Source organism: Salvelinus fontinalis, chromosome 9 (assembly GCF_029448725.1).
Source record: "Salvelinus fontinalis isolate EN_2023a chromosome 9, ASM2944872v1, whole genome shotgun sequence".
Taxonomy (NCBI): Eukaryota; Metazoa; Chordata; class Actinopteri; order Salmoniformes; family Salmonidae; genus Salvelinus; species Salvelinus fontinalis.
In genome coordinates this window covers 27,230,156-27,252,860 of record NC_074673.1, presented here as the reverse complement: position 1 = coordinate 27,252,860, position 22,705 = coordinate 27,230,156, and the positions used below count along the sequence as shown (strand labels likewise).

Sequence of the window (22,705 nt, the reverse complement as noted above, 5' to 3'; positions counted from 1 at the left end):
ACATTGATAAGAGGGAGTAGGTCTACTTAAACATTGATAAGAGGGAGTAGGTCTACTTAAACATTGATAAGAGGGAGTAGGTCTACTTAAACATTGATAAGAAGGAGTAGGTCTACTTAAACATTGATAAGAGGGAGTAGGTCTACTTAAACATTGATAAGAAGGAGTAGGTCTACTTAAACATTGATAAGAGGGAGTGGTCTACTTAAACATTGATAAGAGTAGGTCTACTTAAACATTGATAAGAGGGAGTAGGTCTACTTAAACATTGATAAGAGGGAGTAGGTCTACTTAAACATTGATAAGAGGGAGTAGGTCTACTTAAACATTGATAAGAGGGAGTAGGCCTACTTAAACATTGATAAGAGGGAATAGGTCTACTTAAACATTGATAAGAGGGAGTAGGTCTACTTAAACATTGATAAGAGGGAGTAGGTCTACTTAAACATTGATAAGAGGGAGTAGGTCTACTTAAACATTGATAAGAAGGAGTAGGTCTACTTACACATTGATAAGAGGGAGTAGGTCTACTTAAACATTGATAAGAAGGAGTAGGTCTACTTAAACATTGATAAGAGGGAGTGGTCTACTTAAACATTGATAAGAGTAGGTCTACTTAAACATTGATAAGAGGGAGTAGGTCTACTTAAACATTGATAAGAGGGAGTAGGTATACTTAAACATTGATTAGAGGGAGTAAGCCTACTTAAACATTGATAAGAGGGAGTAGGTCTACTTAAACATTGATAAGAGGGAGTAGGTCTACTTAAACATTGATAAGAGGGAGTAGGCCTACTTAAACATTGATAAGAGGGAGTAGGTCTACTTAAACATTGATAAGAGGGAGTAGGTCTACTTAAACATTGATAAGAGGAAGTAGGTCTACTTAAACATTGATAAGAGGGAGTATGTCTACTTAAACATTGATAAGAGGGAGTAGGTCTACTTAAACATTGATAAGAGGGAGTAGGTCTACTTAAACATTGATAAGAAGGAGTAGGACTACTTAAACATTGATAAGAGTAGGTCTACTTAAACATTGATAAGAGGTAGTAGGTCTACTTAAACATTGATAAGAAGGAGTAGGTCTACTTAAACATTGATAAGAGGGAGTAGGTCTACTTAAACATTGATAAGAGGGAGTAGGTCTACTTAAACATTGATAAGAGGGAGTAAGCATACTTAAACATTGAAAAGAGGGAGTAGATCTACTTAAACATTAATAAGAGGGAGTAGGTCTACTTAAACATTGATAAGAAGGAGTAGGTCTACTTAAACATTGATAAGAGGGAGTAGGTCTACTTAAACATTGATAAGAGGGAGTAGGTCTACTTAAACATTGATAAGAGGGAGTATGTCTACTTAAACATTGATAAGAGGGAGTAGGTCTACTTAAACATTGATAAGAGGGAGTAGGTCTACTTAAACATTGATAAGATTAGGTCTACTTAAACATTGATAAGAGGGAGTAGGTCTACTTAAACATTGATAAGAGGGAGTAGGTCTACTTAAACATTGATAAGAGGGAGTAGGCCTACTTAAACATTGATAAGAAGGAGTAGGACTACTTAAACATTGATAAGAGGGAGTAGGTCTACTTAAACATTGATAAGAGTAGGTCTACTTAAACATTGATAAGAGTAGGTCTACTTAAACATTGATAAGAGGGAGTAGGTCTACTTAAACATTGATAAGAAGGAGTAGGTCTACTTAAACATTGATAAGAGGGAGTAAGCCTACTTAAACATTGATAAGAAGGAGTAGGTCTACTTAAACATTGATAAGAGGTAGTAGGTCTACTTAAACATTGATAAGAGGGAGTAGGTCTACTTAAACATTGATAAGAGGGAGTAGGCCTACTTAGACATTGATAAGAAGGAGTAGGTCTACTTAAACATTGATAAGAGGGAGTAGGTCTACTTAAACATTGATAAGAGGGAGTAGCTCTACTTAAACATTGATAAGAGGGAGTAGGTCTACTTAAACATTGATAAGAGGGAGTAGGTCTACTTAAACATTGATAAGAGGGAGTAGGTCTACTTAAACATTGATAAGAGGGAGTAGGTCTACTTAAACATTGATAAGAGGGAGTAGGTCTACTTAAACATTGATAAGAGGGAGTAGGTCTACTTAAACATTGATAAGAAGGAGTAGGTCTACTTAAACATTGATAAGAGGGAGTAGGTCTACTTAAACATTGATAAGAAGGAGTAGGTCTACTAAAACATTGATAAGAGGGATTGGTCTACTTAAACATTGATAAGAGTAGGTCTACTTAAACATTGATAAGAGGGAGTAGGTCTACTTAAACATTGATAAGAGGGAGTAGGTCTACTTAAACATTGATAAGAGGGAGTAGGTCTACTTAAACATTGATGAGGGAGTAGGTATACTTAAACATTGATAAGAGGGAGTAGGTCTACTTAAACATTGATAAGAAGGAGTAGGTCTACTTAAACATTGATAAGAGGGAGTAGGTCTACTTAAACATTGATAAGAGGGAGTAGGTCTACTTAAACATTGATAAGAGGGAGTAGGCCTACTTAAACATTGATAAGAAGGAGTAGGTCTACTTAAACATTGATAAGAGGGAGTAGGTCTACTTAAACATGGATAAGAGGGAGTAGGTCTACTTAAACATTGATAAGAGGGAGTAGGTCTACTTAAACATTGATAAGAGGGGGTAGGTCTACTTAAACATTGATAAGAAGGAGTAGGTCTACTTAAACATTGATAAGAGTAGGTCTACTTAAACATTGATAAGAGTAGGTCTACTTAAACATTGATAAGAGGGAGTAGGTCTACTTAAACATTGATAAGAGGGAGTAGGTCTACTTAAACATTGATAAGAGGGAGTAAGCCTACCTAATCATTGATAAGAGGGATTAGGCCTACTTAAACATTGATAAGAAGGAGTAGGACTACTTAAACATTGATAAGAGGGAGTAGGTCTACTTAAACATTGATAAGAAGGAGTAAGTCTACTTAAACATTGATAAGAAGGAGTAGATCTACTTAAACATTGATAAGAGGGAGTAGGTCTACTTAAACATTGATAAGAGGGAGTAGGTCTGCTTAAACATTGATAAGAGGGAGTAGGTCTACTTAAACATTGATAAGAGGGAGTAGGTCTACTTAAACATTGATAAGAAGGAGTTGGTCTACTTAAACATTGATAAGAGGGAGTAGGTCTACTTAAACATTGATAAGAGGGAGTAGGTCTGCTTAAACATTGATAAGAGGGAGTAGGTCTACTTAAACATTGATAAGAGGGAGTAGGACTACTTAAACATTGATAAGAGGGAGTAGGTCAACTTAAACATTGATAAGAGGGAGTAGGTCTACTTAAACATTGATAAGAAGGAGTAGGTCTACTTAAACATTGATAAGAGGGAGTAGGTCTACTTAAACATTGATAAGAGGGAGTAGGTCTACTTAAACATTGATAAGAGGGAGTAGGTCTACTTAAACATTGATAAGAAGGAGTAGGTCTACTTAAACATTGATAAGAGGGAGTAGGTCTACTTAAACATTGATAAGAAGGAGTAGGTCTACTTAAACATTGATAAGAGGGAGTAGGTCTACTTAACATTGATATGAAGGAGTAGGTCTACTTAAACATTGATAAGAGGGAGTAGGTCTACTTAAACATTGATAAGAGGGAGTAGGTCTACTTAAACATTGATAAGAGTAGGTCTACTTAAACATTGATAAGAGGGAGTAGGACTACTTAAACATTGATAAGAGGGAGTAGGTCTACTTAAACATTGATAAGAGCGAGTAAGCCTACTTAAACATTGATAAGAGGGGGTAGGCCTACTTAAACATTGATAAGAAGGAGTAGGACTACTTAAACATTGATAAGAGGGAGTAGGTCAACTTAAACATTGATAAGAGGGAGTAGGTCTACTTAAACATTGATAAGAAGGAGTAGGTCTACTTAAACATTGATAAGAGGGAGTAGGTCTACTTAAACATTGATAAGAGGGAGTAGGTCTACTTAAACATTGATAAGAGGGAGTAGGTCTACTTAAACATTGATAAGAGTAGGTCTACTTAAACATTGATAAGAGTAGGTCTACTTAAACATTGATAAGAGGGAGTAGGTCTACTTAAACATTGATAAGAAGGAGTAGGTCTACTTAAACATACATAAGAGTAGGTCTACTTAAACATTGATAAGAGTAGGTCTACTTAAACATTGATAAGAGTAGGTCTACTTAAACATTGATAAGAGGGAGTAGACCTACTAAAACATTGATAAGAAGGAGTAGGTCTACTTAAACATTGATAAGAGGGAGTAGGTCTTCTTAAACATTGATAAGAGGGAGTAGGTCTGCTTAAACATTGATAAGAGGGAGTAGGCCTACTTAAACATTAATAAGAGGGAGTAGGTCTACTTAAACATTGATAAGAGGGAGTAGGCCTACTTAAACATTGATAAGAGGGTGTAGGTCTACTTAAACATTGATAAGAGGGAGTAGGTCTACTTAAACATTGATAAGAAGGAGTAGGTCTACTTAAACATTGATAAGAGGGAGTAGGTCTACTTAAACATTGATATAAGGGAGTTGGTCTACTTATACATTGATAAGAGGGAGTAGGTCTACTTAAACATTGATAAGAGGGAGTAGGTCTACTTAAACATTGATAAGAGGGAGTAGGTCTACTTAAACATTGATAAGAGGGAGTAGGTCTACTTAAACATTGATAAGAGGGAGTAGGTCTACTTAAACATTGATAAGAGGGAGTTGGTCTACTTAAACATTGATAAGAGGGAGTAGGTCTACTTAAACATTGATAAGAGGGAGTAAGCCTACTTAAACCTTGATAAGAAGGAGTAGGTCTACTTAAACATTGATAAGAGGGAGTAGGCCTACTTAAACATTGATAAGAAGGAGTAGGTCTACTTAAACATTGATAAGAGGGAGTAGGTCTACTTAAACATTGATAAGAGGGAGTAGGCCTACTTAAACATTGATAAGAAGGAGTAGGTCTACTTAAACATTGATAAGAGGGAGTAGGTCTACTTAAACATTGATAAGAGGGAGTAGGTCTACTTAAACATTGATAAGAGGGAGTAGGTCTACTTAAACATTGATAAGAGGGAGTAGGTCTACTTAAACATTGATAAGAGGGAGTAGGTCTACTTAAACATTGATAAGAGGGAGTAGGTCTACTTAAACATTGATAAGAAGGAGTAGGTCTACTTAAACATTGATAAGAGGGAGTAGGTCTACTTAAACATTGATAAGAGTAGGTCTACTTAAACATTGATAAGAAGGAGTAGGTCTACTTAAACATTGATAAGAGTAGGTCTACTTACACATTGATAAGAAGGAGTAGGTCTACTTAAACATTGATAAGAGGGAGTAGGTCTACTTAAACATTGATAAGAGTAGGTCTGCTTAAACATTGATAAGAGGGAGTAGGTCTACTTAAACATTGATAAGAAGGAGTAGGTCTACTTAAACATACATAAGAGTAGGTCTACTTAAACATTGATAAGAGTAGGTCTACTTAAACATTGATAAGAGTAGGTCTACATAAACATTGATAAGAGGGAGTAGGTCTACTTAAACATTGATAAGAGTAGGTCTACTTAAACATTGATAAGAGGGAGTAGACCTACTAAAACATTGATAAGAAGGAGTAGGTCTACTTAAACATTGATAAGAGGGAGTAGGTCTTCTTAAACATTGATAAGAGGGAGTAGGTCTGCTTAAACATTGATAAGAGGGAGTAGGCCTACTTAAACATTAATAAGAGGGAGTAGGTCTACTTAAACATTGATAAGAGGGAGTAGGCCTACTTAAACATTGATAAGAGGGTGTAGGTCTACTTAAACATTGATAAGAGGGAGTAGGTCTACTTAAACATTGATAAGAAGGAGTAAGTCTACTTAAACATTGATAAGAAGGAGTAGATCTACTTAAACATTGATAAGAGGGAGTAGGTCTACTTAAACATTGATAAGAGGGAGTAGGTCTACTTAAACATTGATAAGAGGGAGTAGGTCTACTTAAACATTGATAAGAGGGAGTAGGTCTACTTAAACATTGATAAGAAGGAGTTGGTCTACTTAAACATTGATAAGAGGGAGTAGGTCTACTTAAACATTGATAAGAAGGAGTAGGTCTACTTAAACATTGATAAGAGGGAGTAGGTCTACTTAAAAATTGATAAGAGTAGGTCTACTTAAACATTGATAAGAAGGAGTAGGTCTACTTAAACATTGATAAGAGGGAGTAGGTCTACTTAAACATTGATAAGAAGGAGTAGGTCTACTTAAACATTGATAAGAGGGAGTAGGTCTACTTAAACATTGATAAGAGTAGGTCTACTTAAACATTGATAAGAGTAGGTCTACTTAAACATTGATAAGAGGGAGTAGGTCTACTTAAACATTGATAAGAAGGAGTAGGTCTACTTAAACATACATAAGAGTAGGTCTACTTAAACATTGATAAGAGTAGGTCTACTTAAACATTGATAAGAGTAGGTCTACTTAAACATTGATAAGAGGGAGTAGGTCTACTTAAACATTGATAAGAGTAGGTCTACTTAAACATTGATAAGAGGGAGTAGGCCTACTTAAACATTAATAAGAGGGAGTAGGTCTACTTAAACATTGATAAGAGGGAGTAGGCCTACTTAAACATTGATAAGAGGGTGTAGGTCTACTTAAACATTGATAAGAGGGAGTAGGTCTACTTAAACATTGATAAGAAGGAGTAGGTCTACTTAAACATTGATAAGAGGGAGTAGGTCTACTTAAACATTGATATAAGGGAGTTGGTCTACTTATACATTGATAAGAGGGAGTAAGCCTACTTAAACATTGATAAGAGGGAGTAGGTCTACTTAAACATTGATAAGAAGGAGTAGGTCTACTTAAACATTGATAAGAGGGAGTAGGTCTACTTAAACATTGATAAGAGGGAGTAGGTCTACTTAAATATTGATAAGAGGGAGTAGGTCTACTTAAACATTGATAAGAGGGAGTAGGTCTACTTAAACATTGATAAGAGGGAGTAAGCCTACTTAAACATTGATAAGAAGGAGTAGGTCTACTTAAACATTGATAAGAAGGAGTAGGCCTACTTAAACATTGATAAGAAGGAGTAGGTCTACTTAAACATTGATAAGAGGGAGTAGGTCTACTTAAACATTGATAAGAGGGAGTAGGCCTACTTAAACATTGATAAGAAGGAGTAGGTCTACTTAAACATTGATAAGAGGGAGTAGGTCTACTTAAACATTGATAAGAGGGAGTAGGTCTACTTAAACATTGATAAGAGGGAGTAGGTCTACTTAAACATTGATAAGAGGGAGTAGGTCTACTTAAACATTGATAAGAGGGAGTAGGTCTACTTAAACATTGATAAGAGGGAGTAGGTCTACTTAAACATTGATAAGAAGGAGTAGGTCTACTTAAACATTGATAAGAGGGAGTAGGTCTACTTAAACATTGATAAGAGTAGGTCTACTTAAACATTGATAAGAAGGAGTAGGTCTACTTAAACATTGATAAGAGTAGGTCTACTTAAACATTGATAAGAAGGAGTAGGTCTACTTAAACATTGATAAGAGGGAGTAGGTCTACTTAAACATTGATAAGAGTAGGTCTGCTTAAACATTGATAAGAGGGAGTAGGTCTACTTAAACATTGATAAGAAGGAGTAGGTCTACTTAAACATACATAAGAGTAGGTCTACTTAAACATTGATAAGAGGAGGTCTACTTAAACATTGATAAGAGTAGCTCTACTTAAACATTGATAAGAGGGAGTAGACCTACTAAAACATTGATAAGAAGGAGTAGGTCTACATAAACATTGATAAGAGGGAGTAGGTCTTCTTAAACATTGATAAGAGGGAGTAGGTCTGCTTAAACATTGATAAGAGGGAGTAGGCCTACTTAAACATTAATAAGAGGGAGTAGGTCTACTTAAACATTGATAAGAGGGAGTAGGCCTACTTAAACATTGATAAGAGGGTGTAGGTCTACTTAAACATTGATAAGAGGGAGTAGGTCTACTTAAACATTGATAAGTCGGAGTAGGTCTACTTAAACATTGATAAGAGGGAGTAGGTCTACTTAAACATTGATATAAGGGAGTTGGTCTACTTATACATTGATAAGAGGGAGTAAGCCTACTTAAACATTGATAAGAGGGAGTAGGTCTACTTAAACATTGATAAGAAGGAGTAGGTCTACTTAAACATTGATATAAGGGAGTTGGTCTACTTAAACATTGATAAGAGGGAGTAGGCCTACTTAAACATTGATAAGAAGGAGTAGGTCTACTTAAACATTGATAAGAGGGAGTAGGTCTACTTAAACATTGATAAGAGGGAGTAGGTCTACTTAAACATTGATAAGAGGGAGTAGGTCTACTTAAACATTGATAAGAGGGAGTAGGTCTACTTAAACATTGATAAGAGGGAGTAGGTCTACTTAAACATTGATAAGAGGGAGTAGGTCTACTTAAACATTGATAAGAAGGAGTAGGTCTACTTAAACATTGATAAGAGGGAGTAGGTCTACTTAAACATTGATAAGAAGGAGTAGGTCTACTTAAACATTGATAAGAGGGAGTGGTCTACTTAAACATTGATAAGAGTAGGTCTACTTAAACATTGATAAGAGGGAGTAGGTCTACTTAAACATTGATAAGAGGGAGTAGGTCTACTTAAACATTGATAAGAGGGAGTAGGTCTACTTAAACATTGATAAGAGGGAGTAAGCCTACTTAAACATTGATAAGAGGAAGTAGGTCTACTTAAACATTGATAAGAAGGAGTAGGTCTACTTAAACATTGATAAGAAGGAGTAGATCTACTTAAACATTGATAAGAGGGAGTAGGTCTACTTAAACATTGATAAGAGGGAGTAGGTCTACTTAAACATTGATAAGAGGGAGTAGGTCTACTTAAACATTGATAAGAGGGAGTAGGTCTACTTAAACATTGATAAGAAGGAGTAGGTCTACTTAAACATTGATAAGAGGGAGTAGGTCTACTTAAACATTGATAAGAAGGAGTAGGTCTACTTAAACATTGATAAGAGGGAGTAGGTCTACTTAATCATTGATAAAAGTAGGTCTACTTAAACATTGATAAGAAGGAGTAGGTCTACTTAAACATTGATAAGAGGGAGTAGGTCTACTTAAACATTGATAAGAAGGAGTAGGTCTACTTAAACATTGATAAGAGGGAGTAGGTCTACTTAAACATTGATAAGAGTAGGTCTACTTAAACATTGATAAGAGGGAGTAGGTCTACTTAAACATTGATAAGAAGGAGTAGGTCTACTTAAACATACATAAGAGTAGGTCTACTTAAACATTGATAAGAGTAGGTCTACTTAAACATTGATAAGAGTAGGTCTACTTAAACATTGATAAGAGGGAGTAGGTCTACTTAAACATTGATAAGAGGGAGTAGACCTACTAAAACATTGATAAGAAGGAGTAGGTCTACTTAAACATTGATAAGAGGGAGTAGGTCTTCTTAAACATTGATAAGAGGGAGTAGGTCTGCTTAAACATTGATAAGAGGGAGTAGGCCTACTTAAACATTAATAAGAGGGAGTAGGTCTACTTAAACATTGATAAGAGGGAGTAGGCCTACTTAAACATTGATAAGAGGGTGTAGGTCTACTTAAACATTGATAAGAGGGAGTAGGTCTACTTAAACATTGATAAGAAGGAGTAGGTCTACTTAAACATTGATAAGAGGGAGTAGGTCTACTTAAACATTGATAAGAGGGAGTAGGTCTACTTAAACATTGATAAGAGGGAGTAGGTCTACTTAAACATTGATAAGAGGGAGTAGGTCTACTTAAACATTGATAAGAGGGAGTAGGCCTACTTAAACATTAATAAGAGGGAGTAGGTCTACTTAAACATTGATAAGAGGGAGTAAGCCTACTTAAACATTGATAAGAAGGAGTAGGTCTACTTAAACATTGATAAGAGGGAGTAGGCCTACTTAAACATTGATAAGAGGGTGTAGGTCTACTTAAACATTGATAAGAGGGAGTAGGTCTACTTAAACATTGATAAGAAGGAGTAGGTCTACTTAAACATTGATAAGAGGGAGTAGGTCTACTTAAACATTGATATAAGGGAGTTGGTCTACTTATACATTGATAAGAGGGAGTAAGCCTACTTAAACATTGATAAGAGGGAGTAGGTCTACTTAAACATTGATAAGAAGGAGTAGGTCTACTTAAACATTGATAAGAGGGAGTAGGTCTACTTAAACATTGATAAGAGGGAGTAGGTCTACTTAAACATTGATAAGAGGGAGTAGGTCTTCTTAAACATTGATAAGAGGGAGTAGGTCTGCTTAAACATTGATAAGATGGAGTAGGCCTACTTAAACATTAATAAGAGGGAGTAGGTCTACTTAAACATTGATAAGAAGGAGTGGGTCTACTTAAACATTGATAAGAGGGAGTAGGTCTACTTAAACATTGATAAGAGGGAGTAGGCCTACTTAAACATTGATAAGAAGGAGTAGGTCTACTTAAACATTGATAAGAGGGAGTAGGTCTACTTAAACATTGATAAGAGGGAGTAGGTCTACTTAAACATTGATAAGAGGGAGTAGGTCTACTTAAACATTGATAAGAGGGAGTAGGTCTACTTAAACATTGATAAGAGGGAGTAGGTCTACTTAAACATTGATAAGAGGGAGTAGGTCTACTTAAATATTGATAAGAAGGAGTAGGTCTACTTAAACATTGATAAGAGGGAGTAGGTCTACTTAAACATTGATAAGAAGGAGTAGGTCTACTTAAACATTGATAAGAGGGAGTGGTCTACTTAAACATTGATAAGAGTAGGTCTACTTAAACATTGATAAGAGGGAGTAGGTCTACTTAAACATTGATAAGAGGGAGTAGGTCTACTTAAACATTGATAAGAGGGAGTAAGCCTACTTAAACATTGATAAGAGGGAGTAAGCCTACTTAAACATTGATAAGAGGAAGTAGGCCTACTTAAACATTGATAAGAGGGAGTAGGTCTACTTAAACATTGATAAGAGGGAGTAGGTCTACTTAAACATTGATAAGAAGGAGTAGGACTACTTAAACATTGATAAGAGGGAGTAGGTCTACTTAAACATTGATAAGAGGGAGTAGGTCTACTTAAACATTGATAAGAGGGAGTAGGTCTACTTAAACATTGATAAGAGGGAGTAGGTCTACTTAAACATTGATAAGAGGGAGTAGGTCTACTTAAACATTGATAAGAGGGAGTAGGTCTACTTAAACATTGATAAGAGGGAGTAGGTCTACTTAAACATTGATAAGAGGGAGTAGGTCTACTTAAACATTGATAAGAAGGAGTAGGTCTACTTAAACATTGATAAGAGGGAGTAGGTCTACTTAAACATTGATAAGAGGGAGTAGGTCTACTTAAACATTGATAAGAGGGAGTAAGCCTACTTAAACATTGATAAGAAGGAGTAGGTCTGCTTAAACATTGATAAGAGGGAGTAGGTCTACTTAAACATTGATAAGAGGGAGTAGGTCTTTGAAGAATTTAAAATGTTAAATATATTTTGATGTGTTTACAAATCACTTTATTGGTTACTACATGATTCCATGTGTTATTTCATAGTTTTGATGTCTTCACTATTATTCTACAATGTAGAAAATAGTCTAAATAAATAAAAACCCTTAAATGAGTAGGTGTGTCCAAACTTTTGACTGGTACTGTATATATTATTTATTTTACCAGGTTTTTGGAAATTCTCCCGCGACCCCATTTTCATATCGGAATCTAGATGAGAGTGTTTCTCTGTCTCTATCCCCATGCAGATGGGTCCTCTGATCAACACTGCTACTGACACCCTGCTCACCAACCTCAATTGTCATGCTGAGTCTGGAGAGAGCTTTGACATTCACAGGTACTGCAACTACAGTATATCGAGGTTCATTATACTGTAACTGAAGGACTTCTCAGTCATTCGGCTATACAATAGTTATCCTGTAATTTTCCTAACAAAAAGATGACAAATTCAAATGTCTACAGACAGCCTCAGATCTGTTATTCTAGTGGTAAATTCTCAGGTGGATGCTGTATTATCATTGTATAAAAGCTCTCTATGTATGGTATTCAGTACATACATACCATATTGTGTTGACTGGGTTTGTTCTCTCTCTCCTCAGGTGTTTTGGCTGTTTCACCATGGATGTGATAGCCAGCGTTGCATTTGGCACTCAGGTGGACTCTCAGAAGGACCCAGATGACCCGTTCGTCCACCACGCCCAGAAGTTCTTCTCTTTCTCCTTCTTCACACCCATCATGTTCGTCTTCAGTGAGTACGGTGGAGCCATGCCCTGAGGCCAACTAACTCATCAGCAATTTAAAGTCTTCCTAATTTGTCGAATTGTCCAATTCAAATACTGCTGCATTCCATAGTTGATGCCAAAAATGGAGTGACAAAGACTATATTTTGTCTTCAGTTGCTTTTCCATTCCTGATTCCTCTGGCCCGGGTCCTCCCCAACAAGAGGAGGGATGAGATGAACAACTTCTTCATCAACTGCATTCAGAAGATCATCAGACAGAGAGATGAGCAGCCAGTTGAAGAGGTATTACTATAGCAGCCTACCTATCCTTTGTAAAGATGGGAAAATATATGAAATAATAAAGGACTTGTAATGTCTCCTGTCCTCCTCTTCTCTGATCTTGATCTACCTGTGTGTGTGTGTGTGTTTCTCTGTATGTAGCGGCGGCGAGACTTCCTACAGCTGATGCTGGACACGCGGAGCAGCAAGGAGTGTGTGTCGCTGGAGCACTTTGACGTGGTCAACCATGCAGATGAGCTGGCCCCCAGACACACTCACACAAACCAGCAAGAAAATGTTGACGTCAGCCATGAGTCACCCAACAGGCGCTCGGTTCAGACCCAGAAGAGGATGATGTCGGATGATGAGATAGTGGGCCAGGCGTTTGTGTTCTTCTTGGCGGGGTATGAGACCAGTAGCAACACCCTAGCCTTTACCTGCTACCTCCTGGCTCTTCACCCAGAGTGTCAGAGCAAACTGCAGGCTGAGGTGGATGACTTCTTCACCAGATATGTGAGTACGGGCCTCTGGCTTCCCTGTATGCACCTTATGTTCACAATCACCTATAATTGCCCTCATTGTTTGTGACAGTATGTTTGCCATGATGGTCTATTGATACTAATAGGATCCAAACCAGATTATGTAAATGGTCCACACTGTCGGCTCCACCTGATGGTGAGACTGTACAGAGTTGAGGTCAATTCCATTTCAATTCAGTCAATTCAGGAAGTAAAATGAAATTCCAATTCCAGTTTTCTGAATGTCACTTTACTTCCTGAATTGACAATTGAAATGAAATTGACCCCAATCTGGTATTGTGGGCTTCAGCAGCACAGCATAACATACAGTCATTTTGCAGGGATTTATGACCAAGAGACCCAGTCCTATATCAACTCCACCTCAGCTGTAATAAGTCCATCTCTGCAGCAGTACCAGTCTGCCACTCCGCAGGCCAGCAGAGGTGATGAGTGTGAAAGACAGACAGTGATGGGCCCTGGCTGGAACAAAAATAAATGAGAGAGACTGGGGGGATGGGCAGAGAGGGAGGGGTGGGTTGACATTTTTAAGAATGAGGATTTTCAATCTGTTTCTCTGGGGTCACAGCGACCTGCAGTTTGATGTGTGCTGTCACTATATTGCGAAATAAAGAACCCAGACAGCACCCAAGCTTTCACTGCATTCACTAAGGATAAAAACTGCTCTTTGTCTTGCATCCAGATGAAGACTTGGTTGCAGCGCAAACACACACACACACACACACACACACACACACACACACACACACACACACACACACACACACACACACACACACACACACACACACACACACACACACACACACACACACACACACACACACACACAGGCACGCACACACGCATGTTCGCACGCACGCACGCACACACACACACACACACACACACACACACACACACTGTTGTCACAGCCACGATCAACTCTGCAGCATAACACTGGTCTAATAGTGGAGAGAAACAGTTTGACAGGGGAGTGGAGGATCTAACAAGGCCATGGATATGTCCAAAATGGCACCCTATTCCCTAGGGTCCATAGGGCTGTGGTCAAAGTAGTGCACAATATATGGAATAGGGTGCCATTTCGGACACAGCAATGGCCTTGTTAGATCCTCCACTCTCCCGTCTCTCTTCCTGCATCCTAATACCCTGACCAAGGCCAGAGCAGTGGAGAACAGAGAAGAGTGGAGCAGACAGCAGACCAGAAGACAGGATCAAACGCACAGACTGGAGAGTCTGGAGTCAGACACTATTTCATTCTTTCATGTCCTCTTCCCCCGTTCTACGTCGTGCCGATACGCCGCTCTCTGCTCTCCAATTCTCAATCCTTCAACTCACAGGGGAGGAAGTGTCTACAAAGAGAGCTCTTAGTGTAAACTAACTAACTCTGCCTGTTTGCCTTCTGGTGTTTTATTTCCTGATCAAAATGCATCAGTGCTCACTTCCTCACTGTTTTATGTCCCTTTTTTATATCTTGGTGTTATTTATTTTCTCATTGCACATTTTCTGCAGTGGACTTTTATCCTTTTGGTCTCTGACTTGCCTCTCTGAAATAGAGCACTGAATTGTAGTCTACTGAGTAGCCTTCAAAGCACCGCAACAAGATCTAGTATTTACTGTTACATAGCCTACTGTAATGAAGGAGCTGAGATGAAGAGTGCTGTCTGCTGATGGGACTGGATATCATTTGTCTTAAGGGTAGTTTTACTGAAAGGCTTCACCACTGATAATTACAGTCTATTAACGACACTGTTGTCAACAACTCTACTGTTTATTGCAGCATTTTGAAAGTCCTCTGCTACTATAAGATTGATTGCTCTGGACTCTGCACTCTGGACTCACCTACATCAAAATGTTACACTCTCCTGAACCTTTTTAAGGCGTCTGGATCAGAAGCAGGTTTTCACAACATCATACGAGAAATGTTACAATAACGTAGAGCCGAAGAACTCAGGTTATGGCAGCGTTAATACACATCTCTACAGAGGGCTAGTGAGCTGTATGTAGCTAGCTGGTGAAGGAAATGGGGATTTTCAACAGTCGGGGTGAATAAATGTTAGTGTAACTTTGGGAACTTGATCAGATACACAGTAATACCTGTGGACATAAACTCTTTTATAGGCTAGCTTGATCTACATTTGACCAGACATCTGGCAGCTGACTATAGTGTGAAGGCCAGTTTTTCTCTCTCTCACTTCTCCTGCCGTGCTCATCACAGCTAACTCAACCCACTGCCTTTCAGTACAGTGAAAGAGACTGACTGTGTGGTGTTTTTAGCTGCTACCACAAGGTTGTCCGCTCCTGAAAGCATTTTGAATGATAGTGTCAGTTGAAGTCGGAAATTTACATACACTTAGGTTGGAGTCATTAAAACTAGTTTTTCAACCACTCAAAAATGTCTTGTTAACAAATTATAGTTTTGGCAAGTCGGTTAGGACATCTACTTTGTGCATGACACAAGTCATTTTTACAACAATTGTTTACAGACAGATTATTTCACTTATAATTCACAATTCCAGTGGGTCAGAAGTTTACATATACTTAAGTTGACTATGCCTTTAAACAGCTTGGAAAATTCCAGAAAATGATGTAATGGATTTAGAAGCTTCTGATAGGCTAATTGACATCATTTGAGTCAATTGGAGGTGTACCTGTGGATGTATTTCGAGGCCTACCTTCAAACCCAGTGCCTCTTTGCTTGACATCATCGTAAAATCAAAAGATATCAGCCAAGACCTCAGAAAATAATTGTAAACCTCCACAAGTCTGGTTCATCCTTTGGAGCAATTTCCAAACGCCTGAAGGTACCACGTTCATCTGTACAAACAATAGTACGCAAGTATAAACATCATGGGACCACGCAGCCGTCATACCGCTCAGGAAGGAGACGCGTTCTGTCTCTTAGAGGTGAAGGTAGTTTGGTGCGAAAAGTGCAAATCAATCCCAGAACAACAGCAAAGGACCTTGTTAAGATGCTGGAGGAAACAACAATAACCTGAAAGGCCACTCAGCAAGGAAGAAACCACTGCTTAAAACTGCCATAAAAAAGCCAGACTGCTGTTTGCAACTGCACATGGGGACAAAGATCGTACTTTTGGAGACATGTCCTCTGGTCTGATGAAACAAAAATAGAACTGTTTGGCCATAATGACCATCGTTATGTTTGGAGGAAAAAGGGGGAGGTTTGCAAGCCGAAGAACACCATCCCAACCGTGAAACATGGGGGTGGCAGCATCATGTTGTGGGGGTGCTTTACTGGAGGAGGGACTGGTGCACTTCACAAAATAGATGGCATCAAGAGGACGGTTAATGTTGTGGATATATTGAAGCAACATCTCAAGACATCAGTCAGGAAGCTAAATCTTGGTCGCAAATGAGTCTTCCAAATGGACAATGACCCCAAGCATACTTCCAAAGTTGTGGCAAAATGGCTTAAGGACAACAAAGTCGAGCAATTGGAGTGGCCATCACAAAGCCCTGACCTCAATCCGATGGAAAATTTGTGGGCATAACTGAAAAAGCTTGTTCGAGCAAGGAGGCCTACAATCCTGACTCAGTTACACCAGCTCTGTCAGGAGGAATGGGCCACAATTCACCCAACTTATTGTGGGAAGCTTGTGTAAGGCTACCCAAAATGTTTGACCCAAGTTGAACAATTTAAAGGCAATGCTACCAAATACTATTTAAGTGTATGTAAAATCTGAAATAAATCATGCTCTCTTCTATTATTCTGACATTTCACATTCTAAAAATAAAGTGGTGTTCCTAACTGGCCTAAAACAGGGAATTTTTACTTGGATTAAATGTCAGGAATTGTGAAAAACTGAGTTTAAATGTATTTGGCTAAGGTGTATGTAAACTTCTGACTTCAACTGTATACTGTTACAATGCATGGTATTGAAAACAGAACCGCACACATTGAAAGATCCACACACTCTTTAATTATTTCAAATAATCTGCAGCTTATCCTGGTCATTACAAAATCGTAGACATGTTCCATCGATTATAATTGTTTTTTGGTAATTCATTCTAATTGTCATTTTCATTCACAAGCATGTTCTGTGGATTGAGTTGTTAGCCATAATTCATCTCACGTGTGTTCCGGTTGTGTCTGTAGGAGCTGGCAGAAGGCGGGCTAAGCTAGCCGAGCCTCCAGCAGAGACACTTCGGTGACTCAATCATCTCATCTCGCTCTCTTCCTGAGAAGAGCCATGTTGTTTCTTCTGACTCTGCCACTCAGGCTAGAGCCAAACTTGCAAATGTGTCACTAGCTGCACGTATTTCTCTCTCCTTCTCTTTCTTTCTCCCTCTCCTTTCTCTCTCTCTCTCTCTCTCTCCCTCTCTACTGTTGTGTTACCACATTCAGGGGCTCCCTTCATTCATTTGCCATTCTTATCTCCCTAAATTACAGAATAAGTTGAAGCAAAGCAAGGCCCCTAATGACATGCAGAAGGTGTTAAGACTCTTGATGGAAAAGGAGGAGAGACCAACATATCTTAAATGACCTGTTTCAGCCTGGGCTGCCCCTGCTTTGCTGCGTTGCTCCCCTCCCCTCCGCACTGTCTGTCTGTTGGCAAAGGTCTTCAGGGGGGGAGGGAGGGGGAGGGAGGGAAGAGAGAGAATGAAAGAATAGAGAGTGAGAGAGAGGAAGAAAGGGAGTGAGAGTGTAAAGAGGAAGAGAGTGGGGGTACAGGGTTCAGTGTTACTATAGGTATAATAGGGAGCTTGTCATCTATAGTTTAAAGGAAAATTCCACCCAAAATCTTTTGGTAATTTTTTAATTACTTCATTGTTGATATAGTTCCAAAATGTTTTGCATGTCAGCATTCAAGCTATATAACGAAAAATACATAAATATTTTGTATTTTGAATGTTAAATATCTTAACTTGATTGCTGAGTTGCAAAACATTTTGGGTATACTATATATCAACAATGGACTAATGACACAAATACCAAACTGTTGTTTTGGGGTGCAGTTTTCCTTTTAAGTTAAAAGGTGATGAGTTATTCAGGGCGCCTCTCCTTTTTGTTCCCTGTGACTATTTTTGGTTGGTGCTGGCCTCTATGGGTGTTGCAGAGGTAAGGCCTGTTTGCTATGAAGCACTAAGAGCTGCTGTAATCCTATAGCACGATGCCAGGCCTGGCAGGAAGAGGTGTCTTTGAGATTCTTCTGAGCCTCTGCCCAAAGTGCAGGTCAAAGGTCAAAACATCACTCATGCTGTCTGAACTAATTTCGCACAAACTCTATTGTGTACAGATGCAGGATTTTAAAGGGAGTGGTACATTTGGGCAAATCAAGTCTAACATTTTGAAGTGGAAATTACACTGAACAAAAATATAAACGCAACATGTAAGTGTTGGTCCCAAGTTTCATGAGCTGAAATAAAAAATCCCAGAAATGTTTAAATGTGCAGTTTTGTCACACAACACAATGCCACAGATGTCTAAAGTTTTGAGAGATTGTGCAATTGGCCTGCATGGTCATGGTCGCAAATGTAAGTGTAAGGAATTTAAACTAAGTAGCCTATCAATGGTTCTAATTTTTGCTTCGAATCCACCAAAGCTGTTGCCAGAGAATTGAATGTTAATTTCTCTACCATAAGCCGCTTCCAACGTAATTTTAGAGAATTTGTCAGTACGTCCAACTGATTTCCAATTTTCCTGATTTCCTTATATAAACTGTAACTCAGTAAAATTGTTTATATTTTTGTTCAGTAAACAAACTTTAGAAGCCTTTTTAAACCTTGAGTAGACTAAACGTTTGCATTTCCTGCTGTGCAGGTCATTTCCTGCAACAGCAGGGTGATCAAATTAAGATCTTACATCTGTATATCTCAGACATAGGCTACAGTCACTGTCAGTCTACACTTGTTTTTTACAACGCATGTGACAAATATATATATATATATATATATATATATATATATATATATATATATAGTATATATATATATAAAGAGAGAGAGAGAGAGAGAGAGAGAGAGAGAGAGAGAGAGAGAGAGAGAGAGAGAGAGAGAGAGAGAGAGAGAGAGAGAGAGAGAGAGGAGAGAGAGAGGAGAGAGAGAGAGAGAGAGAGAGAGAGAGAGAGAGAGAGAGAGAGTGAGAGAGAGAGGAGAGAGGAGATAGAGAGAGAGAGAGAGAGAGGAGAGAGAGAGAGAGAGAGAGAGAGGAGAGAGAGAGAGAGAGGACGAGAGAGAGAGAGAGAGAGAGAGAGAGAGAGAGAGAGAGAGAGAGAGAGAGAGATGCCAATGCTCCTGCACACACAGCATACAGAGCTGATCTGCCAGGCCCAGTGTGTGCTAGTCAGAGCAGAAGCCGTAGCGGTCTGTCGCAGCAGCAGCTTACCTTTCCTGTTTAAATTATTAATCTACATCCTGCCTGGGAGAAGGGGCCTCAGATAGACCTTTCTCTGAGAGGGGATGTCCTCTCATTGCCTCTTCTATTCTCTTTCTATTCCTTTGGACAGGATGAAATGAGGGCCAGGCTGTGTGTAGAGCTGTATGAATGCTCTTTCCCTCTCTCCATCCCAACTTAACACTCTTCCCTCCTTCCCTTCCTCCCATGGGTCATTGTTCAGATTTTAGAAAGCTGCTGCCCTCTTGATTCTGTGGGGGGAGGGAGAGAGTGAAGAGGGATGAAGGGAAGGAAAAGATAAGAGAGCGGGCTTTGAGTAGGGAAGTAGGGAAGGGAAGCACAGAGCCTCTCACTCCCCATCACCAAGACCTTGCACTGGGTGAGAGAAAGATGGAGAGAGCGAGACAGAGAGAGGGTGGGGTCAAGAAAGGTTTATATTTAGAGCAAGAAAATAGATAAAGGGAAGGTGGAGAAAGAAAGAGATGGAGAGGGAGGGAGAATCATTGTGTAAGAGGGCACAGGGTAAAATAAAACTGATAGGAATCTGGACCTTCAGATTTCTGTACCAGCTTGTGTTGAATGCTTGTTGCACACAGTGCTGATTGAAGGAGGGCTTTTTGTGTGAAGATTCAGGTTATAATCTCACATGTGAGTGACCAGTAAAGACAGAGAGGATTGAAGTGTGTGTGTGTGTGTGTGTGTGTGTGTGTGTGTGTGTGTGTGTGTGTGTGTGTGTGTGTGTGTGTGTGTGTGTGTGTGTGTGTGTGTGTGTGTGTGTGTGTGTGTGTGTGTGTGTGTGTGTGTGTGTGTGTGTGTGTGTGTGTTCTACAGGGGCCAATCATGGGTCTCAGCACTAACGTCAGGCCGTCAGGCCTCTTCCCAGTCATATATCCGTCCAGCCCACGTCCATAGGGTCATCTCTATTGAACATCACAAAATGGTCGCCTAAAGTCGTCAGGGCGTTGTGTCATGGTCCTATGGAGGTTTTGTCTTGTTCCCGGTTTGTCCCGGGGATGTTTTTAGGACTTTCTTGTGATGTTGTTTCATGGTCCCCTGAACGGTCTTGGGTCGTTGTGTCATGGTCCCCTGGAGGTTTTTGTCTAGTTTCCGGTTTGTCCCGGGGACGTCACATGACGGTCACAAAGAAACATTCTTCCCATAAAAAACTAATTTTACCTATACAGTAATTATTATTTAACATGTCCTGGGATTTAAACTCACAACTTATTGGTTCACAGCATTACGATCTTACTGCTACGCCACCATGTCTGTATCAATGACTGATTTCACCTGAAGGCTATTCCTACACTTTACACTTCAAAGTGAATCTCAGCTCTGTTAAAACTACAAGGGGGCCTCCCGAGTGGCGTAGCAGTCTAAGGCACTACATTGCACTGTTGCGGCATCACTACAGCCTGAGGTTCAATCCCAGGCCGTGTCACAACCGGCTGTGACTGGGAGTCCCATATGACAGTGCACAATTGGCCCAGCGCTGTCCAGGTTAGGGGAGGGTTTGGCCAGGGGGGGCTTTACTTGGCTCATTATGCTCTAGCGACACCTGTGGCAGGTCAGGTGCCTGCAGGCTGACTAGGTCATCAGTTGAACAGTGTTTCCGCCGACACATTGGTGCTTCTGGGTTAAGCGAGCGGGTGTTAAGAAGCGTGGCTTGGCGGGTCATGTTTCAGAAAGCACATGACTTGACCTTCGCCTCTCCCGAGCCTAATGGGGAGTTGCAGAAATGGGACAAGATCATAATCACAAAATTGCAGAGAAAAAGGGGGTAAAAAAATACAATGAAGAAAAACTATTTTATTTATCATAGTGATTTAGGAGTGACATTAAATAATTTAACATTTAGCAGACGCTCTTATCCAGAGCCTTACAGTAGTGAGTTCATAGATTTTAATACTTTTTTCATGCTGGTCCCCCGTGGGAATTGAACCCACTACCCTGGCTCTGCAAGCATCATGCTCTGCCAACTGAGCTACACGGGACTAAAACAGTATAATATGCCCCACCAACAGTAAACAACTATACTGAAAACCCAAACTCAAATTGCTGAAATAAGTAAATTAAATCAATGAGAGAATAGTCAGATTAAATGATAATTAAAAAGGGGTTCCTTATTTCTCAAATTGCTGAAATAAGTAAATTAAATCAATGAGAGAATAGTCAGATTAAATGATAATTAAAAAGGGGTTCCTTATTTATTACTGGACTATATAGTATATAGTTAGTATAGTCAGTCCTATAGTGTTATTACTGTATACATTGGCAGCTGAAAGCTGACTTGCAGTATAACAGTTTGGTACATACAATAAACAAAAACAGTACCATTCAAAAATCAGGATGTAAGGGAGTTGTTGTTCTGGAAGACAAAATGTTTTCAATAATTCTGCCGTGGCTGCTCTCTCTCTCTCTCTCTCTAACTGATGTGTGCTGAATGTTAACAGCTGTCACGAGGCTGCCATCGTTAAATACCCCTCTTTCCCAACTGCCCTGTGGAATAGTGAAAAACAGACAGGAGCACGCTCTCTACAGCTGTGGCGGTGGGGTAGTCTCTCTCCCTCTCTTTCTATCTTTCTCTCAGTCTTTCTCTCCTCTCTCTTTTTCTCTCTGTTTGTCCTCACAAAATATTGTGTTCAGCTTGCGTAATGAGGGCGAGATCACTCTTATGCCAGTCTGTGAGCTGTAGATCATATGGAGGTTTAGTCTGTCTTTCCTGTGGTGCCTCTCCTGGCAATGATAGCCTTACAGTTTCTTATTCTTCCAAACAGTTATTTACAATATACTACAGAATATATATTTGATTTTACATTTTTTATGGAACGTAGAAGTGAGCACACTTCCATAGTCTGAGGTCTTTCATAGATAGAGTAAATCAAAATCAAATCTAATGTTATTGGTCACATACACATATTTAGCAGATGTTGTTGCGGGTGTAGTCAAATGCTGGTGTTCCTAGCTCCAACAGTGCAGTAATATCTAACCGTGTGTGTATTGCTGTACTGGACACCTCCGCAATCCAAGCTCTCCTTTGTAAAAGCATGTTACTGTATCATTACTTCTCTGAGTGTGGTATGGCCTGTAACCTGCCATCACAACCTCTATGTCATGAATCTATCATCCTCCATGTAGAGAATAAAATATCCAGGTGCTGTTCTGATGAATCCAGTCATTACACTGGGCTGCTTTGTATTTAATAACCATCAGAGGCAGAGAGAAAG

The 22,705-nt window shown here is 39.2% G+C and overlaps 1 protein-coding gene across 5 annotated transcripts in view; it reads left to right on the top strand.

The window, feature by feature from the left end:
• The window catches only part of LOC129862366 (thromboxane-A synthase-like), a 288,038-nt gene that overhangs the window by 233,242 nt on the left and 32,091 nt on the right, over window positions 1-22,705 (top strand). For all 5 annotated transcript variants that reach the window (XM_055933920.1, XM_055933924.1, XM_055933921.1 and 2 more), the window contains 4 exons: window positions 11,836-11,924; window positions 12,187-12,335; window positions 12,484-12,611; window positions 12,750-13,100. In XM_055933920.1, coding sequence (XP_055789895.1) covers window positions 11,836-11,924; window positions 12,187-12,335; window positions 12,484-12,611; window positions 12,750-13,100 — 717 coding nt within the window. The remainder of the gene's footprint in view (window positions 1-11,835; window positions 11,925-12,186; window positions 12,336-12,483; window positions 12,612-12,749; window positions 13,101-22,705) is intronic.